Raw genomic sequence first — 11,166 nt, forward strand, 5'->3', positions numbered from 1 at the left:
TTGCTCTATAAAACCTGGAGGTGTCTTAGGGGTTAAATATTGAGATCAAAGACTGTAACAAATACAGTACATGCTTGTTTTGGCTGATACTTATAGAAATATTAACGTCGGATGTGGCGGAAATAAATCCTGTTTTTGTGACAGAATCCATATCTCAGTGCATGTAAATTAAGGATGTTAATTATGTAAAGGATTTTATGATCGAGGAAGTATATTAAGTATTCAAAGTACCAATCATTAAAATAAAATCTAAATGTTTTTATAATATAAAAATGAAACAGACTTTAAAGAAATAGTGACTTGACTAATCAAAATTCCATCGCATTCACAGCACAATACATCTTTATTGAGTACAGAAACCACGTGTACAGGAAAAATATCCACAGCCTCAAATAAATAACACTGGCTCACCTGGAATGGCCGCTGGTGAAACTCGAAGGGTCAAATTTACGTTTAAAGTCAATGAGACAACAACTTTGAAGATTTAACAGCTAAATGTATTTAGTTCATGCACAACATCAAAAATAGTATTTCTGACAAAGTTTTCATCGTCACACAAGAACACAACCAATCTCAAATGTTCAACAGATGCTGAGCTCAACATGTTCTCTGGGCACTCATATTAAATAGATCACATTGTGTTTGTTTTAAAAACATCACATGATATCAAGACCTATCAGATGGGTTTCAGTCAATGATGCATTGTACAGTTTAATCTTGATTTGTATTTACCAGCAACTCAAATATAACATTTGAAAGAAAAAAAAAACCCTTAACTGTAAGGCTTGAATCAGAAAAGTGTGTGTTTACTTATTTCTTCTATATAGACTGTCAGACATCACTGCAATTTTTTTATTCATATCAAAAATAGGCAAATATGAGAGAATATCATTTCACATGATCTTAGACAACTGACTGACATGAACATCTCACAGCATTAGAAAGACATAGGTAAAATGACTGACGGCACATGAGCACTTAGCTGCAGAGGATAGGAGACGGAGATGTTCCAGGAGTTTATTTTTTTTTCCAAGACTACTGTATCGCCACTGAGATTGTGCCTTCACTGCAGACCACCTTGCTCTAACACATTTCTTCCAGAAAAGACAACATGAGGCACAGAAAACAGAGTCCATTGAAACAACATCTACATTAAGAATAAAAACATTGAGGCCCAGTGATGAGTGCCTACCCGAAAATATGTTAGAACGCCCTGATAACAAACTTTACACCAGCAGACATATTGCACTGGTACACTGCTCTGTGGGCAGTAAAGAATGGACTACTGGTCATTTCAATGCAGACACCAAGCTGAAAAGAAGCAAACCAAATATGCTTGGATGTGATCAGATACTGGTTACTTTCTGTTTAAATTAGAACACATCTGTTGCTGGAATTAGTCCAAGTGAGGTTTAACTGTTGAATGGTTTACATGATTTACGAAGAACAAGCTTGTGAGGGTTATTACATGTGTAAATAAATCATTTCAGTCACTAAAAGGATGACTAAGTTCAACAACTGTAGGTTGTAGGGGAACTGAAGGCCACAAAGGGAAACTGGAGCTGTGCAGTTCGACACTTTGACCGCATTTTAGAATTTTAAGGTGGCCAGCGAATTAGATTGGTGCAATACATTTGTCTCTATATTTTTACTTATTAGAACGATGAGCTTTTTATTATACAACATTATCAATGATCAACATTCGCGCAACTACCATTCCATCTACACTAATTTATCAATATAATGAGTATACTCCACCATCCAGATGTTAACAACAGATATAGGTGAAGATATCTGCAATTAGATTATACATGTATGTAATGACTAAGGTGCAATAATATGTGTTTAGCGCTATTGCTAAACACAACTTTATGGTTCAGCTAAAGTCAAAAGTTACAGGCATCACCATGCAGTTACCAACCAAGTCTACAATCCCATACCCAATAACTGAAACACAACCTCCATGCTCATACAGCGTAGATACAGCATATCGCCATGCAAGGACTGAACTATATACTGTATAAAGTGAAAACCCCAACTGAAGCCTACTTTGATGGACATTGTGTAAATACAGCACGTCTGTGTGTACTGTTAGTTAACTTTTCCTGTCTACCCCAATAAAGCAGTAACCGTGCAGTCTAGGAATTTATTATAATTACTCATTCTGAATTTTGCTTTGCAAGAATTTTTTGGCAAAGTTTATCTCAAAGAGTTTAAGGCCTAACTGATTCATTTAACCTTTTTTTCATAAGTGATCAAAGAAAAAGCAAAGAACTATTACAAGTAGAATATATTACAAGTATAAAGCAAAGGTTCAATTCCACTGGGTCCAGTATTATCATGTTAGCTCTGCAGCACTTCATATCCCACCAGAGCCCTGCTCCAACCCAGTTTCTGTGGACCTGCTCATATTGCATTGATTTGGTCATTTTAGGTTACATTTTTTGTTTATTTTCCACATGACCGCATTGACGTTATATACAGGCAGGATTAGAGACTGCACTGATCTGTGCAGCTTGTTGCAGCCTCCACCAAACAGATTATTGATATATTTTAGACAGTAAAATGTTGATCTGCCTCAGAATTGTGCAGCAGCATGTGGGCTGGGATTACAATCTACAGGACTCGCTGTTTAGACATACTGCGAATGCACCCAGGGACGTGAAGGCGTAGCAATACTTCAGGCGTTGCATGACAAATATCCTAACAATGTTGGGGATTTCACTTTTTTTGAAATGAACAACTGAATGTGAGTCAGTCATTGAGCTGCATCCAACAATAGACAATGATGATAGGAGGAAGTAAACCCACAACATTGCAACATGACAGCTCATCAATTACAAATTAATATATCCAATTATGAAACTGCTTTACACTTGACTTCTGCCTGTCTTTATAGCATAAATTTGATAGAATGCATGTATTATTCATAAAGAACTTTAAGCACTTCAGTAGCAGTTATTGATAACAAGTTATAACTGCAGCTCTCTGCTTTTGAAGCTCTCGAGTTTTTGTACATTTTATCAAAACATATATTAAAATAATATTATACAGGTTATTTATCCAAATAAAAGATTATCTTCAATTAAATTTACAGATTTCACATATTGTGATTCAAATTATTTGTGTGGTTATATAACTGTGATTACACCTATTCTTAAAATTAGTTGTACAAAAAGAAAAATATAAACAGTCAAATCGAATCGAGTGAATTTTAATTTTGATTGTAAAAACAAAATCATTAAACCCATGACACAGTATGAGCTCTGGTTTTCAAACATTTGGGAGTGTCGTGGAGACCACATCTACACTGATTTATCTTAATCCCTTGTGATGAATTTAATTAATAAAATATATAGTTGTATATTTTAGGAATATTCATTTAATACTGCAATCAACTAAACCCTGGGCTTTTTGTTTCTTCGGGTTCGTACTGAATATATATTCAATGGATTGACAGCTGATGCAGCTCTGTCCATGAAAGTGCCAGTGAGATGAACAAAGAGAGAAGCAGAAGGGAACGGGTCAAAGCGGGGAACAGGTGGGGAGGTGTATGGTTGTGAGGTTGCTACCAGTCTGCATTATCCCAGGCTTCCTCTGCAGTTTTTGTGGGACTCTTTTTCGTCTTGCCATCTGCATTCTCCCAGTTGTTATCCCAGGCTTCCCAGCTCTCCTCCGTGCTGTGTTTGTTGTTAGATGCTACTTCGGAGCCCCAATTGTCCCAACTGTCAGAGCTCTTCTTTGCAGAATTATCAGCCATGGTCCAGCTGTCACTGCTGGGTGATTTCTTAGCCTTTAAGGAGCTGTTGCTGCCAAAGGTTTCCCAGAAGTCTTTTGTTACAGGGTGGCCAGAACTTCCCTGATATCCCTCACTGGCATCCATGTTCTGGTAGCTCTCTCCAACAGATCTGCATGAAGTCAAAACAATAAGAAATGCTTAAATCATTCATGTGACAGAACATCAAAGCACACAGTGCAATATTTTGTAAATTGAGTTTTAAAATTGTGTGAACATTTTACTATTACCCATCTTCTGGCTGTCCAGTGAAGAGATTAGTTAATTTTGCTCCAGCTCCCTGGACCTAAAGAATAAAGAACATCAGCTTCACTCTTTATGTAGTTATTACCTCAATTGTACAATATCAATCTATTATAGGTAACAAATCACCACAATCTAAGGTTTTACTTAAACAGAAACACAAATATTACATTCAAAGAAAAAAAAGAAAAATTTATGAAAATGTTTTGTTACATAATAAAACTGAGTTTAGCAGCAGTCACAGATGTCACAATGAAACTGGAAAAAAAAATTTCCACCCACTTTCCATCTGAGTGCTTGACTACTGAGTACTCACCACCAGATTAAAAACGGCAGCAAGAAAAGTGAGAGATTACATTAAATTAGTACTATTCACACATTCATTTTCACAGCAAAACCAGTCTCCTTTAAGGATTTTAAAGTTGGGAACAACTTCATTTCCAGTTTTTTTTTAAATTAGCACTAACAAGCCCAGCTCAGACTCGGATACGAGATGGATCAGAGCTGCTGTTCCTCATTGAGGAGACTGAGTTTGCATCTTTACAGCAGGGCAGATGTCTGCCCATCTTACCTTATTTGCCAGCTCAGTCATGCTGACAGCCATTTCATCTAGTAATTTTCCTTCTTTCACCTGAATGAGCCAAATTGTCATTAAATAATAGTAACAATCTTCACTCACATACATTTGTTAAACCAAACATGTGTCTCAAACTGTAAGAAAAGTGATTGGTGTTTTGTTTTGGACATAAAAGCATGAAAAGAACCCAAAGGTAAAGCAGACACTTTGCAGGAGGATATAAAGACTGTTACACAAGCATATACCAGCTACTCTAAATCAGCAAAGCAACTGTACATTAAAAGACAAAAACGTGTTTAAACTCAGTCTCTGTCAATGGCTTTTCAGTAATAAAACATGGAGAATAAACCAGCAATCGATCACATTAAAAGACACATCGCAGGAGCAACGTACTGAGAGCAGCTATGTGGAAGCACAGAGATGGTGACACACAGTTTAGAGCACCAGAATTCTCCAAAAACAATGCTTATTTTCATGCAAAAACTCACGTCAAAGCAAAAGCAGTGATAAAACAATTCAGTAAAAGAGCTCCATGTTGCGCCATTTAATGTTGAAGGAACCTAAAACTTAAAAACCTAAGGATCAAGGCTGCACTGAATTATATTTTATAACGTTTCAATATCTGTGTGCATCGATAATTGCACTTTACATTTATGCCAATTTATAATGTATTAAGTGTAAATAAAAGTGGGTGGTAATCACACAACTTTCACTGTGAGATTCATTCCACCTTAACAACACATTCATTGACTTACTAATGCAATACTAAGGAAATCTAGGAAATTTGATACAATGAATAAACAAAACAGAGACTTTGACTCCTAAAAACATAGAAATATACTTTTTAGTCTACAACTGTGACTGAGTTGAGAGTTTAAAACTGATTCACAGCCATTCCAAAATAAAGCATTCACAGCTCTTTGCTACTGCATATCCCAGGGCTGAGTCATGAACTGGGAGAAGGAAAGTTTTTTTTGTTGCATCACTGAGACCACTGCTTTTGTCATTTAATATATGTTGGCATAAAGCAGAAACTGGAACAGACAGGCAGAGTAGAAAATAGCACATTCACATCTGAAGCTGTTTTTTTTTTTCAAGCACTCTATCCCACCACCACACCAACAACTTCAAGCATCAATGTTACCTTTTCTTGGGTAGGTTTGATAACATTCTCATTAATTGTCTGTCCTAACTCTGTGGCCTAGTTGGAAGTCAGAAGGGAGAATTCACTTGACTGAAAAACATTTTAATATCCACAGTAGATTAAGACACTGAGCTGTCTCTGCAGGCATCATTCCCATTCACAATGACACTGAACAAGCACTAGGGGGTGTAATAGTTCAGACAGACTTCATCATCGTTAAATAAAAGGAATCATCTTTCACCTTTCAAATAAATTAAGCGCTAAACTTAAGGAGCATTGCTGAGACCATTACACCTTTACAATGCTGTTAACAGTCAAAACAAAATCTGTCATGCATAAACAGTATCAAAGCCAATCCCCATCCCACAGCTAAATACTGACACAAAGACATGCACCATGCATCCATGTATATCCAAGCACATTAGACAACATTCACAATTTGCTTTTTAAAATTCTGGAAAAGTAAGTCACAAACTGACATAATCAAGTTGTGTGTATCTTAAAATTACAGAAAATTTTTTTTTTTAAATGCAATGGAAAAATGCCATGCACCTATGATCTGCTTTACCGGTTCTGGGGGCGCTTTATAGCCCTTTAACTACATCCAGCGAAGGCAAAGGAATATTAAGTTGACAATTCACATTACATGTTAACACATTTACCAAGAAAAAAGTCAATGCAACCATGATAGACAAAAACCTTCATTAGTAGTACTGGTAATAGCTGAGCAATGACATTTGTCTTACCTTTAAAGTTGCTTGGTTTGCAAGTTTAGTTGTCTGGATGAGTGGGGAAAAAAGGAGTAAAACATTACTTGCATCTAATTTTAATAAAAACATTTTATTAACATATATATGGAGCAGTATTATTTGTATAAACACACTTACATTATCTTTAGCAATAGATGCAAACTTGCTAGCTCCAACTGTAAAACTGTTCCAGCCCTGTCAAAAGAAAAAAAGAAGTTGTAGGGCAATAAAGGCAATAAAATCACAACAAAATCAAAAATAAATATATGAAGTATATATCTATATTGTAGCATACCGAATAAATAGAAGACATTGCATTGTTCACGAAGTCATCCTCTTTCTTCTCTGGAGTCACTGTGTTGCCAAAGCCGACATACCGATTCTCTTGATTACCACTGTAACCCCCACCACTGCAGAAAGAAAAGCCCAAATTTTTTAAATGACACCACAGAGGGATGCTTAGTAAAATAAATAATTATGTCCTCACCTCTGATATGAGTTAACATCATCACTCAGCCAGTCTTCAAAAGCTTTGTCAGTAGATTTGCCTGAATTTTGTCCAGGTCCTCCAGGGCTATGAAAAACAAAGATGAAGTTACTGCTTTAACACCTCCCTGTGTCTGACATTACACTGGGAGTGGATAGGTGAAACATTTCCTTCACTTTTACCGATGAGAGGATGAAAGGCTGCTCTTTGGTTGAGGAGATGTCCAGTTTCTGGCAGAGGATGTTTCAATGGACCACTCCTTACCTTCTGCTAAAGTTGCAACCTGCCATATACAGAGTCAAAAGAGGGCAAATTAATCTGGTGAACAGATCGCAACCAGAAAGCATCTCTGTTTCAAATGTAAGCTATCTACTGTATTTATACAGTACCCAAACAGTAAGAAAACTAAGAATTACTATAACTATATTCACTTTTTAACTTATGATTTAGATAATGGTAGACTGTGTGACGAATGAATATAAAAGTAATCTTCACTTCTTGCAGGAGAACTAGACATGTCTTAATAGACCATCTCACCTTGTCTCTAAAGAGGGCAGCAGCTTTGCTGTTGTATTTCTGCTGTAAAGTCCATGTGGGATCATAATCATCTTGGAGTTCAAGAAACAGACGGAATTTTCCATTTCCTCCAGCTTTCATCTTTTCAAGCTCAATGTCTTTCCACTTGTCCATGGTGACTGAACGCACAAAACTGTAGACAGGACACAAGATCATCAAGCCAGTCCAGTAGTCCAAGTAAAACTTAGAAGTAAACATTGAGTAATATTTTGTATGACTGTATCTTCACATAGTGAATGCAAGTTTTCAATTGTTGAATCTCACATTTATACCTGCATACAGTAGGATAGAAAAAAAGATAGTTAAGCTTGAACTATTGACTTTAGTGTATTTTTGTAGGTAAACTGAACAGAAGATTTTGCCCTCAGAATGCAGGAAAACAGTACCCCCCCACACACACCCCTACGACGAGTGTGGTTTTACGCCCCCCAACAACTGAAAACTCACATTCGCTATGTGAAATTACAGTCATTCAAAATATTACTCAATGTTTACTTAGACTACAAGACATTTTAACTTTGACTTACACTTTGATTTTAATAAATTTGATTCTTGGTATCATTCAATGTTTACTCGTAAGTTTTACTTGCTATTATAGCAAGCCGCTGTCTTGGACACAGAATGTGGCTTTTTGTGGCTTACTCAATTTTTTTTACACTGAGCCACAGTGGCTTAGTCATACTACCTCCTATCTACTACTACCTCCCATACTACTATCTGTCTCACAAAATCTCCCACATGAGGTTGAGTTCCCGACACACAATCCAGAGAGTTGAAGAGAATTAGATGAATATTTATTAGAAAACTCCATTCATTCAAACAGTCAATTTCTCTTTCTTGGATAGATGAAAGTAAAAGGAAAACTAAAACTGTTATTGCAATAACGAATATTTGCAAAATAGTATCTGCGATACGGCTATTTGCAGTGTGAAAACTATTGCGTATTTCCATCTAACTAATATAGCACTAACTAAACACACTAGTTAAAGTCACCATAGACACACATCCATGGGGTGTGTGTCTACTACGATGACAGATAATCAGGTAAAAACTTACAGTTGAGATACTACTCAGGGTAATTAAAGCAAATATGAAATTTAAAAATTTTAACTGTATAATTTCTAACTTACAACCGCATTTCTATAACTCAATAACGTAAATCTTATGTCAAGTTTAACAAAACGCAAAACTCAAATATGGCTCCTACATTGTTCTTACCTGAGATGAACTCCCAGGCCTCTGTGCTTGCCCGAACACTCAAGACAAATCCAGATTCCATAGGTCACACTAACCCATTGAGGATTAAAAGCCCCACACTCAAAACACAGCTGAGAAAAGAACAGGAGTCATTAGACAATCAATCAGTTTGGGAGTTGACAATCACAAACCTGATCCCTGCATTTGCAAAACTATAGACTTTAAATTTATTTTTTAGAAGGAGGAAAACTAGATGGCACTGAGGGAGAACATGCATATGCCAACACTTACTGTTTTTATTGTTAACTTATGTATTGGGAAAAATTCAAATCCATCAAGCCCAAATCTTTATCCAACCTTGCACCAATTCACATGTATCCACTGATAAATTGACATGCTACACATACAGTACTAACAAAAACATGCCTTATCTCACAATGTTAATCAGTGAAAGTATACCACATAAATAGATTGCTATGAAGACTTACATTATTTTCATCCTGGGTCCTCACTTCCTTCAGAACTCTTTTGGTCCTTGGACTCGCCATCTTGGCCTACTCTAAAAACAAGAACACAAGAGTTTTTTTTATTACTATAGTATAGACTAGTGTATAGTTGTTATAGAATTAGAAATTTAACAATGAGGAATCATTTTGAAAATTAATAATGAAGTAATTTTGTGTAATCGGTGTACCTTGACAGAATAATCCAAACTTGAATATTTTATACAGTATTTTGACAACAGTGATGTCATATTTTTATTTGACTTTTATTTTTCTATTTCTATATGGCTATATAATCAGAAGAACCTTAAATAAGTGACTATAATTAATTTAATTCAGTTTTGATCTGTGAATTAGATCCAGTGTGTGAAACCTGGAGACCACATATTTATTGAGTGATGTGTATTATTTCTGTTATCATATAGATAAAATAGTCCATCGAATAAACATCTAATCACACTGTTTGCATCATAGAATTTTCCACAATAAGGTGAAAAATAAGTCGGTAGCTGTTTTCCAATTCCATGTTTTGTTCCAACAACAGTTCAGAAGCAGGAGCTGAAATCAATAAATCCTTGACAAATTTCTAATGAAATTATTCAACAGATTTAAAATTGATTTCAGGTTTTGGCTGCTGAAAAACAAACAAATTCATTAACTGTAAAATGTTTGAATGTGATTAAAGTGTTTTTGCAAAAATCAAAAAATCTTTTTCGACAGAATTTTCTTCATTTTTATCTAATCTGGCTGTTACCAGAGATAAAGTTATAGTAATAGGAGATTGCAATGTTCATTTCGAAAGTGTGAATGATAATTTCAGCGTTGGGTTTAAGTCTATGCTAGTTTCAATCTATTGATTACAAAATTACCGAAACAATATAACTTCTGTTTGTGGTGATTTCTCAGGGAGGTGTCTCAGAAACACTTTGGTGCATTTCAACACTCGTAATGTATTTCGAAAGTGGTTGATTTTAAGGATCCGTGGACACCGAAACCAATGTCGGTTGTTATTGATTCTCGGTCGACATTAGCAGTAATTTCTGATATTTAACGTAATGTCAATTTATTTTGTCAAGCTGAATTCGTAAGATGGCCTTCCAGCTTCTAGCATTAACGAATGCAATTACTAGTTAAACAACATTCAATCATGTATGTTCACTACTTGAGGCTGTCCTCTCAGGACTGCTGTCGTGTCACCGCTGACATATACTAGACTTTATACATATGAATTCATGAACAATTTAAAATATATGTCGCCATCATTTAGGAGGAGTCGTATTTATGTTGATACCAAAATTTAACGCTTATTCCAATCTGGTCATCTCAGTAAATCGTTGAGAATTGACGTGACAATGCTAACGTTAGCTGTCGAATAGGCTAATAATCCGTTACCTGTCTGTGACTCAAGGGAAACGAATAGGCTGTTTTCAGACGGTCTGCTGACCCCGCCGATCAAGTCCACGAAAACCTTTCGTCTGTGGGGCTGGCACGACAAACACGGCAACGTCACCAGGTGTGGAAGGCTGACAGCAATGTATTAAAACAACGAAGACGTGACACCGGCAATCATGTTCCTGTTTGCATACGTTGGCAGTGCAATGCATTATGGGAAACACTATTTTTTTTCCTTCTTCTTCTTCTACTTCCTCTTTTTCTTCTTTTTCCTCTTCGTCTTCATCATCATCTTCTTCCTTTTTTTCTTCTTTTTCTTTTTTCTTCTTTTTCTTCTAATTTTTGTATGTTTGCGCCCCCGAATGCTTCGGAGGGTAAATTACGGATGAAAATTACAAATCATTAAATCAGAAAAATTCAGAGAGGGTTGTCATTGAAAACTTAATAATCATAAAATAGGGTGTCTTTAAAAATCTTTGGTATGATTTTAGACATTCTTTGA

General features: G+C 35.9%; 1 protein-coding gene across 3 annotated transcripts; it reads right to left on the reverse strand.

Moving 5' to 3' along the window:
- Positions 1-326: 326 nt before the first annotated feature.
- On the reverse strand, positions 327-10,867 carry arfgap1 (ADP-ribosylation factor GTPase activating protein 1). Of its 3 annotated transcripts, XM_068315911.1 has the most exons (13): positions 10,665-10,867; positions 9,258-9,328; positions 8,791-8,900; positions 7,534-7,705; positions 7,179-7,279; positions 6,997-7,083; positions 6,805-6,919; positions 6,648-6,704; positions 6,507-6,539; positions 5,761-5,817; positions 4,611-4,670; positions 4,027-4,082; positions 327-3,908 (listed from the first exon to the last, which is right to left on the reverse strand). In XM_068315911.1, the coding sequence occupies exons 2-13, from the start codon at positions 9,315-9,317 to the stop codon at positions 3,569-3,571; spliced, it is 1,248 nt and encodes a 415-aa protein (XP_068172012.1). In that variant the 5' UTR covers positions 9,318-9,328; positions 10,665-10,867; the 3' UTR covers positions 327-3,568. The 3 variants fall into 3 exon arrangements, with proteins under 3 accessions (XP_068172012.1, XP_068172013.1, XP_068172014.1); XM_068315912.1 differs by lacking the exon at positions 5,761-5,817; XM_068315913.1 differs by lacking the exons at positions 4,611-4,670; positions 5,761-5,817.
- Positions 10,868-11,166: the final 299 nt, after the last annotated feature.

Source organism: Antennarius striatus, chromosome 5 (assembly GCF_040054535.1).
Source record: "Antennarius striatus isolate MH-2024 chromosome 5, ASM4005453v1, whole genome shotgun sequence".
NCBI classification, from domain to species: domain Eukaryota; kingdom Metazoa; phylum Chordata; class Actinopteri; order Lophiiformes; family Antennariidae; genus Antennarius; species Antennarius striatus.